General features: G+C 36.3%; 1 protein-coding gene and 1 long non-coding RNA gene across 5 annotated transcripts in view; one reads left to right on the forward strand and one right to left on the reverse strand.

The window, feature by feature from the left end:
• Nucleotides 1–4,904: 4,904 nt before the first annotated feature.
• LOC111772900 (uncharacterized) lies at nt 4,905–5,397 on the forward strand. Its single transcript, XR_002807016.2, has 2 exons — nt 4,905–5,012; nt 5,362–5,397. It is a non-coding gene; the product is annotated as an uncharacterized lncRNA (long non-coding RNA).
• A 2,404-nt stretch (nt 5,398–7,801) lies between these two features.
• STAP1 (signal transducing adaptor family member 1) overlaps nt 7,802–26,711 on the reverse strand; it is a 39,435-nt gene continuing 20,525 nt past the window's right edge. For 2 of the 4 annotated variants that reach the window (XM_003364710.5, XM_023638030.2), the window contains 5 exons: nt 26,176–26,348; nt 24,565–24,693; nt 18,629–18,698; nt 16,361–16,457; nt 13,798–14,794 (listed from right to left, as the gene is read on the reverse strand). In XM_003364710.5, coding sequence (XP_003364758.1) covers nt 14,760–14,794; nt 16,361–16,457; nt 18,629–18,698; nt 24,565–24,693; nt 26,176–26,348 — 504 coding nt within the window. In that variant the 3' untranslated portion in view covers nt 13,798–14,759. Of the gene's footprint in view, nt 7,995–13,797; nt 14,795–16,360; nt 16,458–18,628; nt 18,699–24,564; nt 24,694–26,175; nt 26,349–26,711 lie in introns of those variants that run through there. The other 2 variants (XM_001501279.5, XM_005608743.4) reach the window with 2 other exon arrangements.

Here is a 26,711-nt window from a genome sequence, read left to right on the forward strand (position 1 = left end):
TGTAATCATAAATATATGATTATTTAGATTACAATCACTAGGTTTATGGGCTTGACTATTTTAGCAAATTCAAAAACAGGAAGTTGAGATTTTGGGGATCACAGTAAGTAATCAGTCCGTAATTTGTGTTCATTTTTCTCTTGCCATGTCCTACCTTTGTTCTTTTGTTGTTTTGTTGTTGTTGTTGTCATTTTGGGGTTTGGGAGGGTTTTTTTGCTGAGGAAGATTAGCCTTGAGCTAACATCTGTGCTGATCTTCCTCTACTTTATATGTAGGTCGCTGCCACAGTGTGGCTGACGAGTGGTGTAGGTCCATGCCTGGGATCCAAACCCGCAAATCCAGGCCACTGAAGCAGAACATACTGAACTTAACCACTATGCCACAGAGTCCACCCCTTGTTTTTTTAACTGAGAAATATTCAAAAAATATATATTCAGAAGACTACATAAAATATAAATGCACAATTTAAGGAATCATTTTAAGGTGACTACTTGTATAACCAGCTCTCAAATCAACAGAACATTGACAGCAGCCCAGAAACTCCCCTTGTAGTCCCTTCCCAGTTACAAGCAGCTTCCCTACATATACCCTCTGGCAATTACCACTACACTAGCTTTTGTGATAATTATGTCTTTGGTTTTATTTATAGTGTTACCATCTATGTATGTACCTAAACCATACAGTTTACTTTTAAGAGTTTTTGAACTTTATGTAAGTCAAATCATATTGCATTCTTTTGTGGCTGCTGCTTTCATTACGTGTGGGATTCATCCATGTTGTTGTCCATAGCTGTTTTCCATCATCATTGTTGTATGATTTGCCTTTGCATTAATATACCACAAATTATTTATTCATTTTATTGATTGTGGACAATTGTGATATTTTTAGTTTGAGGCAATCACAATTCCACGATAACATTATTGTACTTGTCTCCTAATGCAAATAAGGTGTATACCTAAGAGTGGAATTGGTTGGTCATAGGGTATTCACATCTTAAATCTTATAGATAATAACAAAGATTGCCTGAGCAATAGAGGTTCCTGTTTCTCCACATCTTGCTCAACACTAGTGTTAACAGATTTTTAAAAATTTTGCTAAACCGGTGGATAATACAGTTGTGTCTCATTGAAGTTTTACTCTGCATTTCCCTAATTACCAGTGAAGTTGAGCACCTTTTCCTAAGTTTGTTGGTCACCTTGATTTTCTTTTTTGTAAAGTGTTTTTTCAACTTTTGCCCATTTTTCTGTTGTGCTGATGGTCTTTTTTCTCATTATTCATAAAAAGATCTTTATAAAACCTATTCTTTGTTAGCTATATAGTTGCAAATATCTTCTCCCACTCTGGCTTCCCTGTCTTTATGATGTTCTTTGATAAACAGAATTTGTTAATGGTTAAGTACTGAGAAGTCTCAATCTTTTATTTTAAATTAAGAGTTTTTTGTAAGTTGTTTAAAAAATTGTTCTCTACCAAAGGTCATGCAGATACTCCTCCATACAGTCATGTGTCCATTACCAACAGGAGTACGTTCTGAGAAACATGTCTATAGTTGTGTGAACATCATAGAGTGTTCTGAAGAGGAAGAAAATTTGCCACCTCAAAATGTGTCTCTTTAACATGAGGATTATTTTAGGCTGATTATTTTTAAGAAACAAAAGACTCAAAGAGAGTTTTTCTTGTTTCTCCCCTAACGGCTTAAAAGATTTCAGATTAAAAAAACTGTCTCATCAAGTGAGCTATCACCTTAGCATTACGTGAACTGGGTAGTAGACAGGGAAGAACCTCGAAGAGCCTGTTTGTTGGGCTCCTCTCTGTCTCCTGTTTCTGTGTGGCCAAACACTTGTTTTCCAAACATTTGCTCCTATTCTCCTATGTTTGGATTGCCTTCCTTCCCTTTGAAGTCTCTGACTCTTTCCCCAACCCCAACATCTTTTATCTTTAACTGAAGGTGATATTTAAGGTAAAGGCTTTGACCGTTTTGGCTAGTTACACAGTTTTCCTGGGTTTCTCCCATGTGTATGTATTACTAAACTTTGTTTTTCTCCTGTTAATCCATCTCCTGTCAATGTAATTCTTAGACTAGCCAGAAGAACCTAGAAGGGTAGAAGCAAATTTTTCTCCCCTACAGTACTTACACAAACCTAGATGGTATAACCTACTACACACATACTCTTTATGGTACTAATCTATGGGACCACAGTCATATGTTCAGTTCACCATTGACCGAAACATCATTATGTGGCACATGACTGTGTCGTCTTCTAAAAGTGTTACTTTTGCCTTTCACGTTTAAGTTTTTAATTCGCGAGAAATTAATTTTAGATATGCTGAGAACTGCTTCACCACTGTTTATTGAAGTCTTTTCTGCAGTGCCACCAGAGTCATGTATCATATCCATATATCTATACATCTTTCTGAATTTTTTGTTGTTTTTCTATCCCTGTGCTAATATACTGTCTTCGTCACTGTAGCTGATACATTGTTTTTGATATTTGGAAGAAAAAGTCCTCCCTACTTACTGTTCTGTAAGAGTGTCATAGTTATTCTTAGCCCTTTGTTTTTCAGTTCTCAGATTTCTAATTGCAAACATGCAAATCTGTCACTTGCACAGTTTCCAGTTGTCTTGCTGAAATTTTCAGTCTTTATCTGCATGAATATGAAAAGCATTATTTTATAGTCTGTGTTTTAATAATTCCCAAATCTTAAACTCTCCTGTGAGTCTGTTTTTTTGTTTGTTTGTTTCTTCTAATCCTCATTCTTCTTATCTTATTATATCCTTGTATGTCTGGTTATCTTTAATTGTATGCTAATATTATATTTGAAAAATTGCTTGTAGAAATAATTTGATGGCCAGCATGATATTTTCATCCTCCACAGAGTTTTTTAATATGCTCTGCCAGTCACTTGGGCACTAGTAATTCAGGATCATTTTGACCCAATTTCAGAGACTTAGATTTTCTGAGTCATCCATGTGATGCAGAGCTGAACTGTAGATTGTACTAGTGCTCTTAGTTCCTGTTACCCCTTATTCCTACTGCCCTTCAGGTTCCTCAGAGTGGGTTGGGATTACCAAGACCCCCACCTCTTGGCTGGCACTGGACTAGTTTTGAATCCCTAGTGCCTTAGCTCTGCTCAGCTTCTCAGTGGCCCCTTACAAATCTGCCAAGGCTCCCAGGGCACCAGTAGGGTCCCAAATGAAAGATTCACCTTTATGAATTTTCTGTTTCTATTCTAGCTCTCAGATATTAGCCTAACAGTTATTCACTAATAATCCAATTAGTGATCATTTTTTGAAATATATTTTGTCCACCTTTTCTAAATATTCTCAAGTAAGAATGTTAAACTAAACTTACCTAGCCGACTTTATTTCCTAACTGTTGATTATGTGTAAAATATAATTGATTTCTTTGTATTGCTTCTATATCTGGAAACTTACTAAACTCTAATGATTCTTGTAAATTTTTTTTCAGTTTTCAGTATCCTACATAATCTTCAAATAGGGACCACGTTTAGTCTTTTTTAAGATCTAAATTTTCGTTTTGTTAATCCTCTCTATTGTATGTTTATTCTCTATTCCATTAATTTCTGTTCTTATCATTATTACTTTTTTCTGTTTTCTTTGGTATATTTTACTGTTCTTATTTCTAACTTCATTTTCAGCCTGTCTTCCAACATATGCATTTAAAAGTTATAAATATCTCTATATTACTGTAAAGTAATTACATTACATTATACTCTACTGTGTTGTAGCATATGCTACCAGTCTCAATATATTGCATGGTTAATATTTAGTTAAAATATTTTGTTTTTCATTAGGAGTTCCTCTTCAACTCTTGGGTCTTTTAGGAAAATGTTTCTTAACTTCCAGCATAGAGTTTGGGTTTTGGGGTTTTTTAAATCCAGTTTGATGATCTTTGTCTTTTAACTGGAACACTTAATCTATTTACATTTAATGTAATTATTGATATATTTAGATTTATTTCTGCCATCTTAGGGGGTGGGGTTTTGTTTTTCCTCTAGCTTGTTTTATGATTCCTTTTCTTCTATTTTCTTACCTTTTTAAAATTTTCATTTATTTAATTTTTTAAATCCGTTTATGCCGATTATTAACTGATTGTCTCTCAACTCTAGACACCCTTCTATATTCTGGAACTTTGCAAACTACATTTCTCATTTGCCATCTGGCTTCCTTTAGGTTACACAAATAGGGGGCACTAAAGGAAACTGGAATGCTGGAGGTAGGGAGAAGAGACTTTTACTCTTCCCATTTGCTTCCTGATATTGTCAGCATCACCTCAGCAATGGCTTTTCTCCCAGTAGTTGTGGTTAGTTCCCATGCTCTAGTTTTTCTCCGGCAATCTGCAGAGTATCTCTTCTAGGCTTCCAGGTTCTAGTAATCCCACCCTTTTCCCTTAAATGTCGTGTCCCTTGGTGACATTATCAGTTCTCCTAAAACCTGTTTAACCAATTCCTTATGTTAAATTCTTTCTTAATATAAATGATATGGTCTCTCTTTTCCTGAGCTGTACACATTTTATTTTTCTTTACTAGTTTAATAACTTTCATCCTTTGATGATTACCCTTTATTACAACATGCCATATTCAGGTAAAGTTAGACTAAAGTTAATCATTATCTTTATCTTTTGGCAGATTATAGTTTCCAAAAATGGCCACAACATTTCCAATCACAGATACTATTCTAGAAGCTTATCACCTATCCCCCAAACCCATCAAGAGACAGAATCTGTTTCTGCTCCCCTTGAACCTAAACAAGGATTTATGAATGCCTCAACTAATGTAACAGAGTACAGCATATGTAACTCTGTATGACTTCTAAGGTTAGGTCATAAAAGGCTTCCACTTGGCTGTCTCTCACTCTCTCTTGCTTGATCTCTCCTTCTTGGAAAGCTCATCCTTGGAATCCAGACATCATGTTTTGAGGAAGCCTAAACTACCCCACATGCAGAGAAAATGAGGCCCCTAACCTACAGCCAGCGTCAGGTGTCAGACGACATGTGAGTAAGCAAGCTTCCAGATGATTCTAGGCCCCAGGCTTAATGGAGTAGAGACAAACCTTCCCTGCTGTGTTCTACCAAATTCCTGACCCACAGAGTCCATCAACATGGATTGTTTATGCAAATAAGTTTGGGGATTATTTATTATGCAGATCACTGGTACAACTCTAATTCCCAACTTGCATACTGTGGTCATATATTTTATTTCTGTTATGTATTCAATTCTGTTGTCATGTAGTTTAATGTCTTAATTTTGCAAGACTTTATTACTTTGTCTAGATAGTCTATGTTTGTATTTATTCACAAGCATATCACTTTCATTGCTTTTTTGTTCTTTTTTGTTTCTCAGGCTTACCATCTGGAATAAATTTCTTCCTACCTGAAATATTTCCTTTAGAAGTTCATTTTGTGAGAGTCCACTGGTGGCATACTTGCTCATGATTTCTTTGTCTGCAAATACATTTTGCCAAATGTAAAATTCTAATTTGGTCTTTATTATCTTTCAGCACATTGGAGATGCTTTTCTGCTCTCTTATGACTTCTGCTGTTGCTGTTGAGTCAGCTGTCAAGCTAAATATTGCATCTTTAAAAAGAAATCTGTTTACATGCTTTCATTTTATGCAGTTTAATTATTATGTGTTAAATAATTACTCTGTGTTAAATAAATAATCCTGGGTATGGATTTCTTTTTATTAATCCTGTTTGGGATTTGTTCAGCTCTTTGAATGTAGATTTATATCTTTTGTTAGTTCTGAGAAAGTCTCAGATCTTATTCCTTCACATGTTCCCCGCTCCCCGCCATTCTCTTCTATGGTGACTCTCATTGAACATGGCAGACTTACTCTGCCCTCCCTGTTTATCACCCTCTCTTCTGTATTTTCCAATTGTTTTTGTCTTATGCTTTATTCTATGTAATTTCTTCTCACTCATATTCTAGTGTACTTCTTTTTATCTGTTAAGTATGTACTTACTATTATATCCATCCATTTTGTTTTTAATTTTGGTTGTATTTTTCAGTCCCAGAAGTTCTGTTTGGTTCTCTTTTTTAAAGCTGCTGGGTCACTTTTTGTAGTTTCCTATCCCATGCAGATATTTTCTAATATTTATTATTTAAACTCTGAGGGCCATTTTATGGTCTTTGTCTCCCAATTTCAATTTCTGCAGTTTTTGTGACTCTTTTTCCCAACTAAATGTGTTGCTTGTCTCCTGTTAGACTCTCCACCTTGATCAGGCCCTCGCCTTTGATTTCTAGCTCCCTTGTCCATTCCTTCTCACTTCATTGCAGTCAACCACGTGCCTCACCATCTTTAGGGGTCCATTTTGTTGAAGCTTTCGGTATTAAGGACTGTATTTTCTTATAGAATGCAAGAATTCACTCTTAACCTTTTGAGATGGTAGCAAATTGGAGCTCTTTAGTCTCTTGTTCCTTAACTATATTTGGACTAACTTAATTTTAAGGTCTTTGAGAATAAGAGATTAGACAGACAGATGATAGGTAGGTAGGTAGGTAGGTAGGTAGGTAGATAGATAGATAGGTAGATAGATCTTTTGAGATCTTTGCATCAGTTAATACAGTTGATATCACAGATTTTAAAGAAGTTTGCAGACTTCATTATAACAAATTTGATTGTGGTGTGTGATAAAAGGGCAGATTTCTGGACCAACTCCAGAAATTAGTAAATCTGAAGGAGGCTTAGGATTCTGCATATTTTCAGGCATCCCAGATAACTCATTGAGTTAGTTTGCTAGGACTGCCATAACAGATACCGCAGACTCAGTGGCTTAAACAACAGAAATTTATTTTCTCAGTTCTGGAGGCTAAAAGTCCAAGATCAAGGTGTCAGCAAGGTTCATTTCTTCCTGTTTGCTTACAGATGGTCATCTTCTCCCTCTGTCATGCATGGTCTTTCCTCTGTGCTTGCGTCCTAATCTCCTTTTCTCATAAAGACACATCTGTATAAGATGTTGGAGGTAAGAGGACCTTAGAAATCCATTCTAACCCCTTCGTTTTTTCAGATGAGGACACCAAAGAAGCCAAACGTCCAAATAATTAGAACCAGGAGTAGAATATAAGCCATATCTTTTGATTCTTAGTTGATTGCACAAGTGATTCCCAAATTGAATGACCATCAAAATCAATTTAGAAGCTTGTTTTTCAAGAAAAAAATTTATTAAAAAAATATCCCTGAGATTTTGATTCAGTAGATCTAGTGTGGGGTTGAGAAATCAGTATTTTTAAAGGATTCTGAGTGATTATAGTCAGTCTCACTGTTATACTTTTGAAATGGATGATTACATAGCCTTTTACCATCCTTACCATTAAGGCTTTTACAAAAGGGGGTATGGGTTGATTTAGAGTTAACAAAAAGTTAACGTCAGGGAAAAACATGGAAATTAATAAATTTCATTTATTTCTAGTAACAAAAATGTAACGTGGAATATTTCCATTGGGAAAGGGCTTCTCCTAGTACATTTCATGTCTCTGGTTTCTAGCTAGATAGTTAGAATGACTTAAATTTGATAAATCAGATTTCAACAAAACCTAGTGAGGTTTTCTGGAATTGCTAGAATTTAGGAGAACTAGAAAATCTGCTGTGGGAACTGTATAGAGGGGAAATGTATTTAATTGAAGCATAGGGAAATAAAAACATTTGGAATGGATCATATGTTTTCAACTTATATCAATGCTTGGGAATGCGTATATCTCTGAGTTACCTTCACAGCTATATTTTATAGTTTACTGGTGAGTTGGTTTCATTCTGACAAGATAGTGAAATTGTATGCTACAGTGTTTAATTCTGGTGTCCAGGTAAGTGACTTGGTAATCAGGATCAGGAAAATCAAGGTAATTTTCTTTAAAAGTAAGATCTTCCTTTTGAAAAGTTACCAAGACACATGAAGCTAGGTTTCCCATTTTGGTTCATGCAATATGTAGATTTTTCCTCAACCTCTCTCCTCTCTCTTCTGTGTTGGGTTCTTGGCCTAGAAATTGTGGGTGGAGAAGCTTGATTAAATAAAAAGCCAATATCAAGGAACAGGGCAGTTTCTTATTTCAATGTGAACTGATTTTCCTGCTTGTAGTTGGAACATTGGTGGTGTATTTAATAAATTTAGTTAATTAAATACTGAATATTTGGATGCTTTTTTAATTTTTATTTTATTGACTTCTAACTTCCTAATAAATTTTTCTCTAGGAACTTTTTTTTTCCTGGCTAGCTTAATATCAGTTACCTACTCTACCATATTTTAAAGTGACTTTTAGTCTAAACTTCTAATTTCTGAAGTTGGGAAAAATAAATTGAGGAAATATCTTTGACCATTCTGATTCCATCATTGTTCTTGCCTTCTGGTGTCATCTCTCAAAAGCTGAATGCTGACATGGGTTAACAAGGATCAGAGAAAACCTCATTTTCTTTTTGGTAGTATTTTGCTGGAAATAACTTTCTCCAAGTCTCCGGATTTTAATCCTTAGGTGCTCTACAATTCCCATTTCCAAACTTAAGGCAAATTAAAGCTAAGGGTTCTAGCATTCCCAATGTGCCCCAATTAGCTATAAGGCCAAACTCCTGAAACAATTGTAGAGTTCCCCAAAGTTTCCTTAAAACTTCACCACTATTTGTCAAGATGGGTTTTGACCTTTTTGTAGTTTTTCTTATACAGTCCTGTTTCTACTCTCATTTACTCTTCTAGTTTACTCTTCCATCATCTTTATGCTTTTGAAAGAAAAGAGAAGATAGATTATTTGAAGTCTCTCTCCATGTGCCCCTCTAATTCCTTCTGTTTATATGTTATTTCATAATCCTTATAACAAGGGAATCTGAACTGTAGGGAGGTCAAGTAACTTGTTCCTGATCACAAAGCAAACTGAACTAGTCTAGCCACCAGAGCAATAGTAATCTGGTTGTGTATTTCTGAAAGTATTAACATTTTACATGAACAGCCCATTTTTGGTTATTTCTTTCCTTTGTCTTATTTTTTTCTCTTCTGGACCTGCTATGAGGTTCACCCCAGTCAAGGTGCTGCACTGTAGCAGTGACAGCTTGAGCACCTAAAACTCCAGGAGAAAACTCATCCTCCTGTCAGAGAAACCAGGAAAAGTGGGCCCTGTGGTCTGAAGAATAGGGGGTTGTGGGGGAAGAAGGCTAGAATTCCTGTTTTTTCTTTTTCTTTTCTCTTAACATCTTTTGCCCCAAGGGCAGCCCCAGTCTTACAGAAGTACAGTGGTGGCACAGGTGGCTACAACTCTTAAGAAGCCCCATCTTTCCACCTAGAAGACCGAGAAACAGGAACTTTGATAGCTGCAGAGTCAGGGGGAAATCCTGGAGAGGTGAGAGAGCTGGAAAAGAGCATCCCCTAGTTCTGTGTATGAAGTGACATGTGTTCCAGGCTCACCCCTGAGCTGCGCATGCACAAAACATACAAAACAGCGAAGGGTTTGAGAACTAAACTGAGATATAAACCACTACCTTAACCCCAGCTTAATCCCTGAGATATACTTGTCCAAAGCAACACAACAAAGGCTTTGAAAACTGAGCTGATGTTGGAACCCCTTCCCACAGAAAGTAAGTCAGAACTGGTTCAATCTATTCAGAATGATTGCCTGCTTTAAAAAAGAAAAAAAGAGCTCCAGAGAATTTTAGGAGGACCCAGAGGCTCATGACATAGTATTCAAAATGTCCAAGATATGATTTAAAATTACTTGATAGATAAAAAACCAGAAAAAGGTGACCAATTCTCAAGGAAAAAGACAACAAATGCCAACACTAAGATAACCAAGATATTGAAATTATCGAAGCCTTTGAAGAACTAAGCTCCATGAAGTGGTGATAAACACTTGAAACAAGTGGAAGGATAGCTGTTCTCAAGAAAGAAAGAAAAACTATAAAAACCAAGCAGAAATTTTCAAAATGAAAAAATTTCTGAAATAAAAGATCCACTGGGTGGGCTCAGTAGAACTTCTTCAAGTTGAAGGGAAATGATACCACAGGAAGAAGGAAAAACAACAGGAATGGGAAATATCTGGGTAATAATAGACTACTTTTCTCAAATTCTTCAATATAATTGTAACTATTGAAAGCAAAAATTATAACATTTGTTGGGGTTTCCACTGTTATGTAGATGTAATACATATGACAACTTGAGGAGAGAGTAAAGGGACGTATATGGTTGTAAGTCTACGTTTTCTTTGAAATAGCAAAATTATTAACTCTACATAGATTGAGAAGAGTTAGGTATGTATATTGTAATTTCCAGAGCAACAGCTGTAAATAATAATATAAGCATAGCCAAAAAGTCAGTAAATAAAAATGGAATACTAAAAAGCATTCAGATTATTGAAAAGAGCAGGATTGAGGTTGGGGGAACACAGGAAAAACAGAAGTGACAAACAGAAAACAATAAAATATTGGACATAAATCCAACCATATAAAAAAAACATTAAATTTAAATAGTCTAAACAATTTAAAGTCAGAAATTTTCAGGTTAGATTTTTTTAAAAAAGAGCAAGACAAATATATGTAGCCTCTAAGAAACCTACTTTAAATAGAATAACAAACGATGAGAACACTAAAAAAAAGTTGGGGTGGTTTTATTAATATCAGAAAAAAGTACACATCAAGTCAGGGAAAGTTACATAATTATAAAGGAGTTAATCTACCAAAAAGACATAATCTTAAAAGCATGTGCACCTTGTAGTGCACAGACTAAGGTAACCCACATGATTCCCATTTCCTGGTATTCATACATTGTGTAAACCCTGTATCTTGAGAGTGGTTTGGACCTGTAACTTACTTCTAACCAATAAAATATGGCAAAGGTGGTGGGATGTCAATACCATGGTTATGTTACATTATATGACAAAGGTCATTCCCATGATTATGTTATGTTATGTAAGACTCTATCTTGCTATCAGATTTGCTTTCTAGTCCCTCCTCCCTTCTGCCGTCACTCCCTTCAGCTACCCTTCATTGCTATCTTTGAAGAAGCCAGCTGCTATGAATCCTAGAACGGCAAGGAAATGAATTCTCCAAACAACCTGAGTGAGTTTTGAAGTGGATCCTTCCTCAATCAAGTCTCAGATAACCTAGCCTTAGCCAACGCCTTGACTGCGACTTAGCAGAAGACCCAGCTAAACCAAGCCCAGACCCCTAACCCACAGAAACAGGAAAGGATGGAGTAAGGGAACAGAAAGACAGAGAATATGAGTACCTATATATGAATATCTATCACCGGAGATGTAGAAATACTGAGGTTTTAAAAAAAGGTTTTAGACATAAACATGGGTTTGGATTCCAGCTTCACTTATTAGCTGTGTTTCTGTCTTAACTTCTTTAGCCATGCGTGAAAACTACTTAAGTGTTGCTTTCCTTGATCATAAAAATGGGCATAATAATCATACCTTCCTCGTAAAATTGTTGGGAGAAATAAAATGAGACAATTTGTGTAATCCTGGCACTACACACAGTGCCCAGCACGTGGTAAGTATATGGTGACCAGGGCTTCTGTTACTTGAGATGGTTCTTTTGTTCTTCTGAAAGTGACAGTTTTCCTCTAGGAAGCAGGGAGAGTTGCTTTTTCCTTCCCCAATGCCATGCTTAGGCCTTTATTCTACCAACATCCATCAGCTTCTACTCTGCCAGGCCCTGAGCCAGACTAATTCAAAGACTTAGAAAAATGAACCAATTCCTTAAAAGACACTACCAAAATTCACTCAAAAAATAGATAATCTGAATTGTCCTACATCTATTAAAGAAGTTGAATTCATAGTTAAAAACCTTTCAGCAAAGAAATCTTCAGACTCATAAGGCTCATTGTAGAATTGTACCAAATATTTAAGCAAGAAATAATACCAATTCTACACACACTTTTCAGACTAAAGAAGAAGAGGGAATACTTCCCAGCTCATTTTTTAATGCCAGCATTACATTAATACCAAAACTAGACAAAATAATTATTTAAAAAAAAACATAATACATTATGACCAAGTGGGTATATGCAAGGCTGGTTCAAAAGTGGAAAAATCAAACAATTGATTTACTGTATTAACCAAATAAAAGGAAAAATCATGTGATCATCTCAATAGATGCAGAAAATTCAACATCCATTCATGGCTAAAAAACAAAACACCTCTCAGGAAACTAGGAATTAAAGGGAACTTCCTCAATCTTATAAAGGGCATTTAAAAAAAAAAAAAAAACCTACAGCCAACATCATAGTTATTAGTGAAAGATGGAATGTTTTCCTTTAGAACTGGGAGCAAGGCAAGGATGTCCACTCTCATCATTTCTTTTCATCATTGTTCTGGACATCCTAGCCAGTGCAATAACACAGGAAAAATAAATCTATGCAGATTGGAAAACATAAATGGAAACTGCATCTATTCGCAGCATTATTTCTACATAGAAAATACCGGGAGATCTGCAAAAAATAAGCTTTTAGAAATGAATAAGTGAATTTAGCAAAGTCTTGGAATACAAGATCAAGATACAAAAATTGTATTCCTGTATATTACCAAACACCTGGAGTTCAAAAATTTAAACAGTATCATTTATAATAGCATCAAAAAATAAATATTTAGGTATTAATCTAACAAAATATATGCAGGATCTATATGCTGTAAACTACAAAGCACTGTAAAAGAAATCAAAAACAACCTAAATAAATGGAGGGATATACTTAGTCCTCAATTGGAAGACTCAAGATGTCAGTTCTCCCTGAACTGATCTACTGATTCAACAAAGTCCAAATCAAAACCCAGGAGAATTTTTCTGTAGATAACAAGCAACTGATTCTAAAACTTATACTGAAAGGCAAAGAAACTACACTAGTCCAAACAATTTTGAAAAGAACAACAAAGTTGGACTTATACCTCCTGATTTCAAGAGTTACTGTCAAGCTACAGTCATCAAGATAGCATGGTATTGGCAAAAAATAGGAAGATCAATAGAAATTGACCCATAAAAATATGATCAATTGATTTTTTACAAAGGTGCAGAGGCTATTTAATGAAAAAAAGATGATCTTTTTTTGACAAATGGTGCTAGAACAATTACATACCTAAATGTAAACAAAATAAACCTTGACCCATTCTTCACACCTTAAACAAAAATTCATTCCAAATAGATTATAGACCTAAATGTAAAACATAAAACTATAACACTTCTAGAAGAAAACAGGAAAAACAATTGTGCTCTTGGATTGGGCGAAGAATTCTCAAATACAACACCAAAAGTACAATCTATAGGAGTGAAAATTAACAATTTATACTTCATCAAAATTTAAAACTTCTGCTCTGCAAAAGACACTGCTAAAAGAATGAAAAAACAAACAAAATATTTGCAAATCACATATCTAACAAAGGACTTGTATTCAGAATATGCACAGAACTGTCAAAACTCAACCAGAAGAAAACAAACACTCCAATAAAAATATGGGCAAAAGATTTAAAATTATTTTACCATATTAGATATATGAATGGCAAATAGCACATGAAAAGATACTCAATAGCATTAATCGTTAGGGAAATGCATATTAAAACCACATAAGTGTAGAGATACCACTACACACTTATTAGAATAACTTTTTTTTAAATGACAATACCAACTGCTGCCAAGGATGCAACTAGAACTCTAAGACATTGATGGCAGAGGTACAAAAAGGTAGGACCATTTATGAAAAGAGTTTGGAAGTTTCTTATAAAGTTAGACAGACACTATCATATAACCAAGTAATCTCATTCCTAGATATTTTACCCAAGTGAAATGAAGACTGTGTTCACACAAAACTCTGTATTTGAATATTTATATAGCTTAATAATTGCCAAACAGTGGAAACAAACCTAATACATTTAAATTGATGGATGGATAAACAAACTGGTACCACCATACAGTGAAATACTATTCAGCAATAAAAAGAACAAGTTAGTAATACACACAACACTTGTGTGAATTTAGACATTATGGTGAAATAAATCAATCTCAAAATGTTCCATACTATGATTCCATTTATATGACATTCTGGAAAATGCAAAACTATAGGAATGGAAAAAAGATCAGTGATTGCCAGGGATTGTGGGTGAGAAGAAGGGTTGACTACAAACGAAGACCATTAGGACATTTTTTGAGGTGATGGAACTTTTTTTCTTGATTGTGGTTGTGGTTGTCAAAACTCATAGGACTGTATACTAAAAAGAATGAACTTTATTGTATATGCAAATTAAATAATTTTTTAAAAGAAAGAAGTAGAGCTCCTGTACATAAGACATTTTACACTTTGAATTATTTATTCATTTCACCGCATCTCCTATACTAAAAGCTCCAAGAGGGCCATACTTTATCCTCAACACTAAGAATTTCTAGACCAGACATATAGCTACCCTTTTCTTCTTAACTGCTCTGAGAGCTCATGTAAGAGATCCTGGGCCAACCTCCTCAAGGATTAAAGACCATGTGAAGAGAGTGCTTCAGCCAGACCCAGCTGAGTACCAACAGCTGATGTATGAATGAGGCCCACTTGGACCATCCAGCCCCAGTCAAGCTACCCAGTCATGTAAGTGAGACTAGCAGAAGAACTGCCCAACTGAATCCAATCTAAATTGATGAGGCACAGAATTGTGAGCAAATAAAATGGTTGTTGATTTAATCACCATGTTTTGGGAGTGGTTTGTTACACAGCACTAGATAACTGACACAATATCATCCATGGAGGAGACAAATTATATTGCATTCCCCTCCCCCCTAAATTTTTTTTTCATTTTAGAGATGTTACAGGAAATCCTTTGGTCTCTGGAAAAAAAAAAAAAAAAAACAGGCTTATATTAATAGCTCATTCCAAGAGATTTCTATTAGATGGTATTTTCCCACATAAAGCCCAGGTAATGTATTAGGCTGGCCATATCTATAGTAATGTGTTCATCCCTTGTGGGTTATATTTTACGAGGGATGTTCAGAAATTAGTGTACAGAGAAGGTCAAAGATGAGAGTGAGAGGGCTGAAGGAACCAATAGTTTATAGATGACAGAGAGAGACTAAGTGGGGACATTGTGGCTGTTTTTAAATATTGGATGGGCTTTTTAAAAGCCTGTGTTGCTTTAAAGCCAGATTGGGTTAATATGTAGAAGTTAAAGGAAGAAATGTTTCCATTGGGTTAATAGGTAGAAGTTAAAGAAAGAAATGTTTCGGACTCTATATTAAGGAATAATTCTTTGAGAGCTGACCAAACGTGAACTTGGCTGCCTCAAAAATAAATGGGGTATGGCTATCACTGGAAATTTTCAAACAAGCTGAATGGTCACGTCTTCGAGATGTTTTCTATACTGAGTGTGCAGGTGATTCCTATGCAGAGTGAGACACTGTACTGGATAATTTTCTAAAGTTCCTTCAGACTCTGGGTTTTTAAAAATCATTTGGCATCACAAGATTTATAGCCATGTTTTAAAACTTGGACTTTTAAGCTTGCTGTTCTTTTAGTTAGTGAGACTTTCTAGGTATGCCCTGATGCAGATAGCCAAAATTGTTTTTCCTCATAATCTGTAGGAACAGGGACTTGTTTTGACAACTCAATCTAAATAAGCTGGAGATATTTTATCTCTCCTGCTTACAACTTGTCATGTGACCATGTGTACCAGGGATTGTTTCAAAGGATGAAGAGAAACTATCACATCCAGCCTGCCCTGCTCTGCCAAAAACTGGACTGGGAACAGGGCCAGCCTCATGGTCATGTGAACTGTGCAGTTGCACAGGGCATGCTTGGTTTAATGGTCTGCTATCACTTGTTTTGAAATTCTTAATAATTTATGAACAAGGGCCCCACAAATTCTGTAGCCAGTCCTGACTACAACTTTTATCTGTAGTTCCTCACTACCCACTCACTCCTTGTTACCTTGCACTCTTGACTTCTGCCTTTATGGTGGAATAAGACCTCTGTCTCGAGTCATCTACTGCCTTGTGGCCAATTCCCATACTCTCTCCTCAATCCTCATCCATTTTAATCTGTCTGGAGCATCTGACATTGTTGACAGACCACACCTTTAAATTCACTTTTTGTTTTCCATGACTCTATATCCATATGGTTTTCTTCTTATCTCTGAACTTGTTTTATAAAGCCAAGTAGAATGAGGGAATAAAGTTAATAGTCACAATACATGCCTCAGGGTTTTTCTTTCTCTAGAACGAGCCCATACTATATCCACCAGGATATATTGGTACTCCCGTATTTTCACAGGGTCAGTGACAAAATGAGGCTGAACTACCGTCCTACCTGGTTGGTATTACAAATCATACTCAGGGTTTTTTGTTGTTGTTTCGTTTTTCTTTGCTTTCTTTAATACAGCAGTAAAGTGAAGAACATACCAAGGGTTTCATCAGTTGAATATATAAATGGTCGTAAATTGCCTCGAGTCTCCTTCATGAAATAATCAATGACACTGAAAAGGTTTGGGAGTGTTACCTGTATAAAGAGAGAATGAGAGAAGGCTCAGAGTCACCTGATGGAGTAAGAGAAAGCTCAACTGAAATTTAATGGAGAATACTGTGTATTTTCTGACCTCCTGAAAATCGTGTCAATACCACACTTAAGTGGCTTACTGAATGGCCACAGATTTACTTACTCAGGCATTTTATTTCTCCTTTATAACCATATCTGATTCCCTGTTAAGGAATTATCCCTTTCCCATTGGATGCATTTTGAGGGACAATAATGAAGTACTCTGCTCTTCCCCAGTTATTGCATGAGAATGTGACAAGTTAGTCCAGAAAACGCTCCCTTCTTGAAATTTGAGCTTGAGTAGAGGAACAAGAAAGAATAGCAGATTCCTAATCAGATGGTTCTTACTACAAGTAACTGCTTCCTAGTCCTTGAAGATTTTCTGGCCTTCCAGTCATTCTGTGTGCTTCCTGTGTTCTTAAATTCATTTTTACTTAAGTAGCCATAGTTGGTTTCTTCTGCTTGAAACCTCAGAGCCATTAAAGCCAGAGAATTTAGCATTTTAGTATCTCATTGTAACAGGATAATTTATTTGGCTAGGAGTAACTGAAATGTGTTGCTGCCTCCAAAATCAATATTTTTATACAAGTAAGATCAGGTTAAGTCTGAACATCGCTGGTAACCTTGAAGAGGAAAAAGAATTTACAAAATGACAACCTGGTTGAAGGGAAGGGTTGGGGAGTGTGAAAGGTGAAAGAATAATCCAGACTGTTAGCTTTCCTTACACTGGGGACTGTTTGGGCTAATGACAGATAGATGAGCCCCAATTCACCAGTTGCAGAGGAATTTTCTTCTTCCCTGACAATTGCTTCCTGTCATTTGGTTATTTGGATTATCCTTCAGCAATCTAGTTCTCTGTTTCCTTCATTAGAATTCTTGAAAAAGCCCAGTCAGGCATGGACATGAGAACTGAGAAGCTCTGGGAAGCATTTAGGGCAAAGACGCATGTGGAGTGTATGAATCAGCAGCTGCCTTACTCTTGGCAAAGACCACTACTGCACTCTAAGGGTTATGGCCAAAACAAAAGAAATTCAACCATACAGTCCCTTTCTCTACTTGAGCAAAACAATGGGCCTGGAGAGGCAGAGGAATTAGGAGCTCAATTTTAAGAGAAGATATCATAAATATCTCCAAGACCCAATGGTTCCATTTGAGTCATATCACTTTGCTGGCCCAATCTTCCCATCACTTCAGCCTAAGCTTACAGAGCTGTATTCCCTTTTTCAGCACCCTGGGCCATAGGCCACATTACTACATTCTCATTGGTTGAGGCCAGTGTAAATACCAGTTTTCCCGCCTGTATAATAGGCATTACCTCAGGGTAATGACAAAGATTAAATTAGATGGTGTATGTAAGTACTTAATTCGGTGCCTAACATAGTGTCTACTGGTTATGATATTATATCATTAGCCCCATGATAAGTCAGTTGGGGTAGACAAGGAAGAAAATTTTCCTGACGGTTATGTTGCTATTAAGAAGGGGATTTTGGAACTTCTGCATGATGGTTATTAGCAGACTAGGCATTCACAGATCTTTTTCCCATTAGAAATAAGCACATTGAAATATTTAAAATTGGAGGTTGTAAAACAGATGCTTAACAAAAATATTTTTCGGGCAGGCCCTGTGGCACAACAGTTAAGTGCACACATTCTGCTTTGTCGGCCCTGGGTTTGCCGGTTCGGATCCCGGGTGCGGACATGGCACCACTTGGCACACCATGCTGTGGTAGGCGTCCCACATATAAAGTAGAGGAAGATGGGCACGGATGTTAGCTCAGGGCCAGCCTTCCTCAGCAAAAAGAGGAGGAGTGGCAGTAGTCAGCTCAGGGCTAATCTTCCTCAAAAAATATATATATATATATATTTTTCTCTCCCTGAAAAAAATTATATTGATAAAGATTTGCAGAGAAAGAAAAGTGGAAAGATTTGTCTCCTACTCTGCCTCATCCACCTGCTCTTGAGTCTCACTTCTCACCCTAGATATCTACCACCTCCAGGGTTCCTTAACATTGGTGGGTTTTGCCAGCACTATGTTCCTAGGCAAGGAGTCTGCTTTTCCACCTTTCTTTGTATTCTATAACGTAAGTTTGAGAGGAAGTAGAAGAAAATTCAGCAACAAGGAAATAGCTACTTACGGGTTTTTCCAGTTCAATAGTGTAGTTATTTCCTACACTCATCACTTTGTAGTGCTTGATTCTTGGCATGCTAAAATGAAAAAAATGGTTACTCTCCATATGACTATACTATTGGGTCAAATTAAACTAAAGTGAGTATAAAATATCACCTGCATAGTAAAACCTATGTTCTCCTGACTGTAGTTGGCAAAAAAACTTTGGTGGTTTTTGTTTTTCTAGTTACCTGGTTCTCTATGTCTCTTTTTGGGATGTTATATACTAGGGATATAGGAAGCCTGGGTCATTGAGTTGGGTGAATGAGGAAGAATAAGAGAAAAAAGGAATCAAAAACTGAAAGTCTTTCAGGAAGAAATTATTTTTTTAAATGCCAGTAATTTACAAAGTAGACAACATTACGAAATCCTATGTAGGCATATAAAAATCAAATGTGTATTCTCTATATTAAAAGGGAAATAGAAACAATTACTGAAAGCAAATTACTTTGTACTCCACCTCATCACTATTCCAATCAGAAAGACTTCAGTGGCTATTCTTCCTTCTAGCTCATATACCACCTTGGGCATCTGCTAACTTCAGGGGCTGACTTGGAGATATGGAAAATGCTAGGTGTTAAAGATATGAAAAAAATAGGTGAGCATGTAAATACAGCAGATGAATCTTAATGTCTTCCTTTTATGTAGTCTCATGGCACTCTAAATTATTACTGCCCTAAACACATGGTATTTTATTGACTAGACTGCTTAAGAACAAGAAGCACATTCTATTGACCTTTCTATTCCAGCATTAGGCACACAACATTTATGAAACTGAATTTTAAAATATTAGGAGGCCATCTCATAGTGCTATTTGCTAGAACTAATTTATACTGTGGGCAGAAGTCAACATGTTTGCCTTGAATTTCCTTGATTCATATGGCAACAGAGTCAGGACAAAGACTTTTTCTACTGTTGAAAAGTTAACAGCATTTATTACACTGCCATTTGCTTGAAAAACAAACTATTTCTACACCTGTCCAATTTACAGAAGTTATCCAAAGCCAAATTGTCTATTATTTTAGGTTTGTCTACAGGGCCTCCCACCTTCTTTTTCACCAGTCCTGTCTCCTTTTCCAGGTCATGTTCCCCTAGGACTACACTACACTTCTATTCAAGGGACTTTCTCATGCATTCTTATATTCAAATCTCTCAGTTGGACATCATGTTGGAAAACAACTAATCATTTTATTCCAGCGGCTTCTTCTAGAGCTTTACTTTCAAAACATGGGATAAAACCTAACCAACCCTCTACCCTCCTAAAAAAAAACACCTATTTCTTAATGCTAAACTTTCAGAAATGAGTTACAGACTGGTGAAGGAAACATTTTAGGACAGAGGAGTTCTTACATATACCCTCCTTTGGGGTGATTGACTCTGGCATTATCTTTCTCCCTACATGAAAAGACATATATAGTCATACAGTTACTTTTGAAAAATCTCACCAATTCCAATTAGAAAGCTTGTACTCCTCGGAAATAAGTGATTATTATTCCTTGGAAGACTGATAGAAAGCTTGAAGGGTATGGCTTTTATAACCAGAAAGATCTAGGTTCAGATTTTTGTTCTGTTGTGTGAGCTCTCTGAGCCTTCATTTCTTCATGTATAAAATGGCGCTGGTAATGCCTTTCCTCACAGGGCTGTTGAGAATTAATGCTTGAAAAGTTCTTGGTACAGTGTCTGGCATATTTAGACACTCAGTAAACCATAACTGTTTTTTACTATTTTTAAAATTCGTTGTTTTAACAGATTAGTTTCTGTAAGTCTCAGCTTCTTCATTTGTAAAACATAGAAAACACTGTCTGTTTTAGTTTTTATTGTGCCTGAAGGAAATGTTTGTCAAGCACTCAACACAGCACCCACAAATGGTACCCTGTAAGCGGGGACAATGATTGTTGTTGTTAGTAACAGCCATCATATCATCATCATCATCATTCATGGCAAAGCTGTGGGAGGAAAAGTAGCAAAGATTGTCAGGGTCTCTTGGAACTTTTGACTAATGGGACTAAGCTCTGATGCAGAAAGTAAGGTAGAAAAAAATTCCATTGAAGTCACTTAGGTTTTGACTCTCATTTTAGACCTCTGTTTTGCTTTCATATTTTGTTTTGTTTTTCCAAAGGAATAAAGAGGGAGGGAAAAAATGAGACTGAGATTGATAAAATTTATCAGTTGAGGTTTCCTCATTATGACGTCAAAAAAGAAGTAACCTGTCTTTAAAAAAAAAAAATGAGTGACCTTAAACGTGGTTATAAATACTTGTTCTTTGCTTTTAACCCTAGTTTTTGTGAAGGAATGAACTTTGGGTAAATATTTTTCTACTGCTTTCTTGGCTAATGACTTTCCAAAGTGTTTATACTACTAGCTTGCCACATAGTCATAACAATTTGAAGAAAACCAAACCAAACCACGAGGTTTGTTGTAAAAATAGCTTTATGTCTTATGAATTCACACACCACTGGGCTGGGTAAAGGTGCATGATATTTTACATCAAGAGAGGAGTCACTTGATAATTTGGCATTGAATGACTTTTGCTTCTTCCTGAGAACTAGTCTTCCTCCCACAGCTGATGTGTTAACAAATGGAGATAATTTTACTTTCAAGTACTGCTTTGTAAACCAACTTGTCCTTTTCAGCTAGTGTTTTACCAGACACACCTATGGTGTGCATGGCTGAACATTTCTCCTACATCCTGTAAGAGAGTGAATTGGTTTTGTTGGTAACACAGGTGCTTCCCCATAGTCTAGATTCCTGCCAAAGTCTTCACATTAAGCTCGACAATCTAACAAGCTGAAGTTCTACTACTCTCTACAATTGCTATCCTTTAAAATTAAGTGATCTGTTAAACACAAGATAGTAAATCCAGGCATTCTAAAAGACCTGGTTTGAGGAATCAGAGAGCACATATAACAATCCTTAACATCATAGATATATCTGGCTTGTAAGAAAAATCTGTACAATAACAGTTAAAATTTTTCTAAGCCACTTCCAAGTATAAACTATTCCCCAGAGCCTAAATAAGCACTTATGGACTCCAGTGTTAGAATTCTCTAGATTGGTCCTTCTACCTTACTCATTGTTTTCTAAAGATGAACTTTGAGGGGGCAGGGAGTGATTAGTTTTATGAAATGTTACAAGGTTTTATGACCATCAGCTGTACAAAAGCATAAATTTCTATATGAATTCAAACTGGAGGTGAGTTTAATGAAATTAGAACTATGTAACTTAGATATGAACTCTTTTCCCAGACTCTTTCTTATAGGTTTAAAAATACCTTAAATACAATATAAATATAAGTAAAAACTGTGACCTTAAATGCATATCCTAAGTATAGAAACTCATTGCATTTGGTCACAAACTACACCTACAGCAGAAAAGCCTGTTATTTTTCATAGCTCACTTGTACAGGAAATGTATGCGAAAGTTGCACTAATTTGGACCACCTTAAAAGAGATCAGGCTTCTTTTGCGCAGGAAATATACAGTCTTTAAAGAGCCATTAGGTCCCTGGATTTTCATTTCATGCAGAATAGTAACACAAGGTTCACATGCAAATGGATCACTTGATCCAACCAAGAAAAAAATAGTATGAAGGAAAAAAGTTAATCACTCTCATGTGTGATCTAATTTAGCGTTCAAGCAGTTAGATTAAATTTCTTTAGAAATTAGTTAGGTTAAATTTTTTTTTCTGCTTTGTCTCCCCAAACCCCCCCTGTACACAGTTGTATATCTTAGTTGCAGGTCCTTCTAGTTGTGGGATGTGGGACGCCGCCTCAACGTGGCCAGATGAGCGGTGCCATGTCCGCGCCCAGCATCCGAACCCTGGGCCGCCACAGCAGAGCGCGTGAACCCAACCACTCGGCCACAGCGCCAGCCCCAAGGTTAAATTTTTTTTAATCTGCAAGATAAATTTTAATTCAGTTTTATGTACTCTTATTTTTTAAAGTAGTAGTAAACAGTTAAAGATATTTCGTATTTTATGTGATACTCAGTTTCCTAAACTCTAAAAAAGGACAAGCTCCTTAATGAGGTTACACTAAACAGAAAAATTCACTTTTCTCCCAGGAGTTATTCTAAGTTCACTGATATTTAATGGCAGTCATAACTTTTGTTTCTTTTGGATTTGTTTCAAGATAGCCAATTAAGTTATAAATCAAACAAGTTAAAACTGAGTAATCTATGATAACACAGAACCAGGATCTGATTTACCATCACATTCTTGCCATCCATTCAGTGCACATAGCAAGTATACAAAGACAAGTCTCTGTTTATATAGAGTATTTGGCAAGTGAATGAAACTTATTGGGCCATGGCTCATACTGGCACTGCAGCCATAATGCCATAAGTTTAGTCTTGTCATGTAAGTGACTGTTTTCTTTTTACTGCCTTTCTCCACTGTCAAAATCTTCATATTTAATCTATTTAGAATTGTTGATATTTATGGTGGACTGGTAGATAGATTCATTGATAGATATGTTTGGTTTTTTGGGGATTTTTTGAGGAAAACTAGCCCTGAGCTAACATCCATGCCCACCTTCCTCTACGTTATATGTGGGATGCCTGCCACAGCATGGCGTGCCAAGCGGTGCCATGTCCACACCCGGGATCCGAACCAGTGAACCCAGGGCTGCCAAAGCAGAACGAGCACACTTAACCGCTGCACCTCGGGGCTGGCCCAATAGATGTGTTATAGCTAAAAAAATTAATAGAAAATTTTCCCTGAGAAAGAATGGCAAATTCTAGAGTCAAAGTTTTGTTTACGCTTTTATATGAAAAATGATCATTGGTTGAATATTTTCATTTAGGACAAAAAAATCTCTTTTAATTATATTATCAGTTGTGAAAGTGTTAACTCATCCAGAGTCCCTGTTGAAACGCAAGTTGTCACGGACTCTGAGAGCTGCAGTGGACCTTAAAAGATCGAATAACCCTAGCTACACAGAGAAATCAACTTTCGCATATAAGAGTTACTGACTTTGTATCAAAGGTAAACCATTTTACCAGAAAGAAATCATTAACTTTGACAAGAGGCTCCTAAGTTGTCCTTTGTATAGATAAATCAGATTATGTCACTTCTCTATTCATCACAGTCCAGTGACTTCTCATGTCATTCAGAGTATAACCTTTGTCTCTACAATGAGCTGTAGGGCTTAGAGTGACCAGTCCCTCCCCCCACCTCTGGAATCTCATCTCCTACAATTTTCTCCTTGTTCACTCCGTTGTAGTCACAGCGGCCTCTTTTTATTTTTGAACAAACCAAGCATTCTCCTGCCTCTGGGCATATGCACTTGCTGCCTGGAATGTTCTTGTCCCAGATATTGGCATGTTTTGTTCCCTCACTTCCTTCATATCTCTGCTTAAATGTCAGTTAATAAAGTAGGCCTTCCTTGACCACTCTATATTAAAACAACAGGAGCAACCAGAAAAATTCTCTCTCTATATCACCACTGAGTGTTCCCATTTCCCCTATCCTGCTTTATTTTACTTCCATAGACATTGTTACCATATATGACATTTTCAGTTATGTATTTATTTATAGTCTGTGTCTCCTTACAAGAACGTAAACTCCTTAAACCAGGGATATTGTTTTGTTCGTTGCTGTATCCTCAGTACCCAGAATATTACTTGGCCCATAGTAGTTGCTCAATACATATTTATTGAAATGAATGAATGAACAATGGAACTATATCCAGGACCAAAGTAATTTGCTCATTCTTCTCTCCTACTGCAAATATTAGCCTTGGCTCAGTCTTTAGCATTGCTTATATAACATTCCCTCCTTATTCTTGCTTTCGTATTTTTAGCTCCAACAAACACATAGCAGGCACTAATCTGAACTTATGTGACTTTGCTTTCTAAAGTGATATCATGCTTTTAACTATTCCATACATTTTTTAGTTAAACGTACTCTATCTCCTGCCGGATAGTGATGGAGTAGTTTCTACTGTCACTACCAGGCCTCAGGATCATATTTCCCAAAGAAGGGTTCTTCTCAAGCATCTCAGTTGCTTCTTTCCGGGATACTGTATAGAAACATCTACAAAGGTGAAATTAAAAAAAACAGATTTTTTTTTAACTGGTGAAGATGATTACTTGAAAAAAAATGCTGCTAAAATAAGTCGAAGACCTGTAGTTATTAACTTTTCTTTAAATTTCTAGCTTTATTATTACAATTTCAATGATATAATTACAATTACTATTATTACACCTGTGCCACTATGAGTATGCTTATGCTTAAGGCCCTCTTTCCCTTATCCCTTCAAAGCCTCTTTCTTTAACCAAAGAGGACCTGAAAAGTTATCTATTGATCAGTATATAATCACCAATACCACTTGAAAATCTAAGACAAGAATTAACAATGTATCCCCAGGCTCAGTTTATAATAGGATCTTGGATAAATAATATTTGTTAGTGGTTTCTTTTCAGGGCTACAAAACGTCTCTATACATGCTTCTCTTGCATAGTCTCTGTTCTAAATAACTGATATTTAAGGATATGTCACTGAACTCACTCCTTTTGGTATCATATGGCTTTCTAATGGCCCTGGTGACATTTTTATGTGTAAAATTTTTAAAGCACCTCTCATTTTTATAGTCAATATTGCAGTCAATGAAAAGTCTACTTTTTCAACAGAAAAAACTCTGGCAGGATATGCAATACACCAAAATGTTAATAGCAAATATCTCTGAGTAGTGGGACAAGGAATGATTTTAATCTTCCTTTTATTTATCTTTATAAACATATATTACTTTTTTTAATGATAAAAAAAGAAAAAGAAGTCTATGGGACTTTTAACCTATTAGTCCATCAGTTGTCACTAGTTTCAGCCAAGAGTGACGGTTGGGTTTCATCGATTGTAATACAGATAGAATATGCACCAGAACCCGATGTCAAAGATGGTACCAGGACAAGTTTCACTGACAAGAAGACTAGATCCCTGGAGGAAAGGGCTCACAATCTTAGTTGCACTTTTCAACGATATAAGGGTAAAAAATAAATGTAAGATTTTGCTAAATTCAGCATGTTCTTTGACTCTTCATTTTCCCAACAACACCTTACATACTTTACTCAGGGCCTTCCTCAAAGTACAAGTTCAATGACTACTCACTGATTGACTGGACAATTGAACAGAACATTCAGGGATTTTAAATTCTTTAGTATAATTTTCTGATAGAAAATCAGTCAATCATAGAGGTGCATGGTGAAAAAAATATCTTTTCCTTCCTTCTACATAGCAGTTTTTATTTAGGTTGAGCTTTGGAAAGAATATCTATTTGGTCTAAAGGTGTGGGTGGAAGGGGATTTCCCGTGTGGTATGAGGGTTGGTTCAAATCTGCATTTTGCATTTTGTTGATCATGACATGGAAGAGGAAATGTGGCACATATTCAGAGATATACTGTTTATCCACAAGACGGCTTATTGTCCCTGGTTTAATGAGGTCAATGACTAACTCTTCTTGGATAATTAGAAGATGATATTAAAATCTAATAAATAAACTGGAGTACTGGGTGCACTTACGCTGGCATAGGGGTCAGTACATCCACATAATCTTCGATTGGTTCCTTCTCTTTTTCCGTAGATGAACTTGGTATCCGCTCTGTCTCAATCCTCCTTTTCTTTTCTCTCTCTAGCACTTCATGCAGTCTAATTACTTGCCCAGGAAGGAGTGACACATGTAGGGGAACTGACAGCTGAAACCAATTAAAGCAGTAGGAAAACAAGAAGGACAGCAGAAGAACTGATTTTAGCAAAGATGAGCTGATTCTAGGAGCTTCAGTTACCCTACAGAGATGGATGGGTAGAATCATGCATAGAGGATCTTGATGTTTTAGAATTGCCTCTAAACGAAATTGAACCTGCACAGGGTGCCCCATCTTCTTCCAAGAAATGTTCCTTTTGGTCTGGCCCCAAACAATGTATACCCACCTTGCACTACAAGCTAATTCAAGTAAGAACAACTCTCTCTCTCCTTTTTCATTCTGAGCTCACTATTTCTCCCTGCCAGCAAGTCCCAGAGGACCTGCAAGCTGCCTACCTAGCTATCCCACAGGTAA

Source organism: Equus caballus, chromosome 3 (genome assembly GCF_041296265.1).
Source record: "Equus caballus isolate H_3958 breed thoroughbred chromosome 3, TB-T2T, whole genome shotgun sequence".
Taxonomy (NCBI): domain Eukaryota; kingdom Metazoa; phylum Chordata; class Mammalia; order Perissodactyla; family Equidae; genus Equus; species Equus caballus.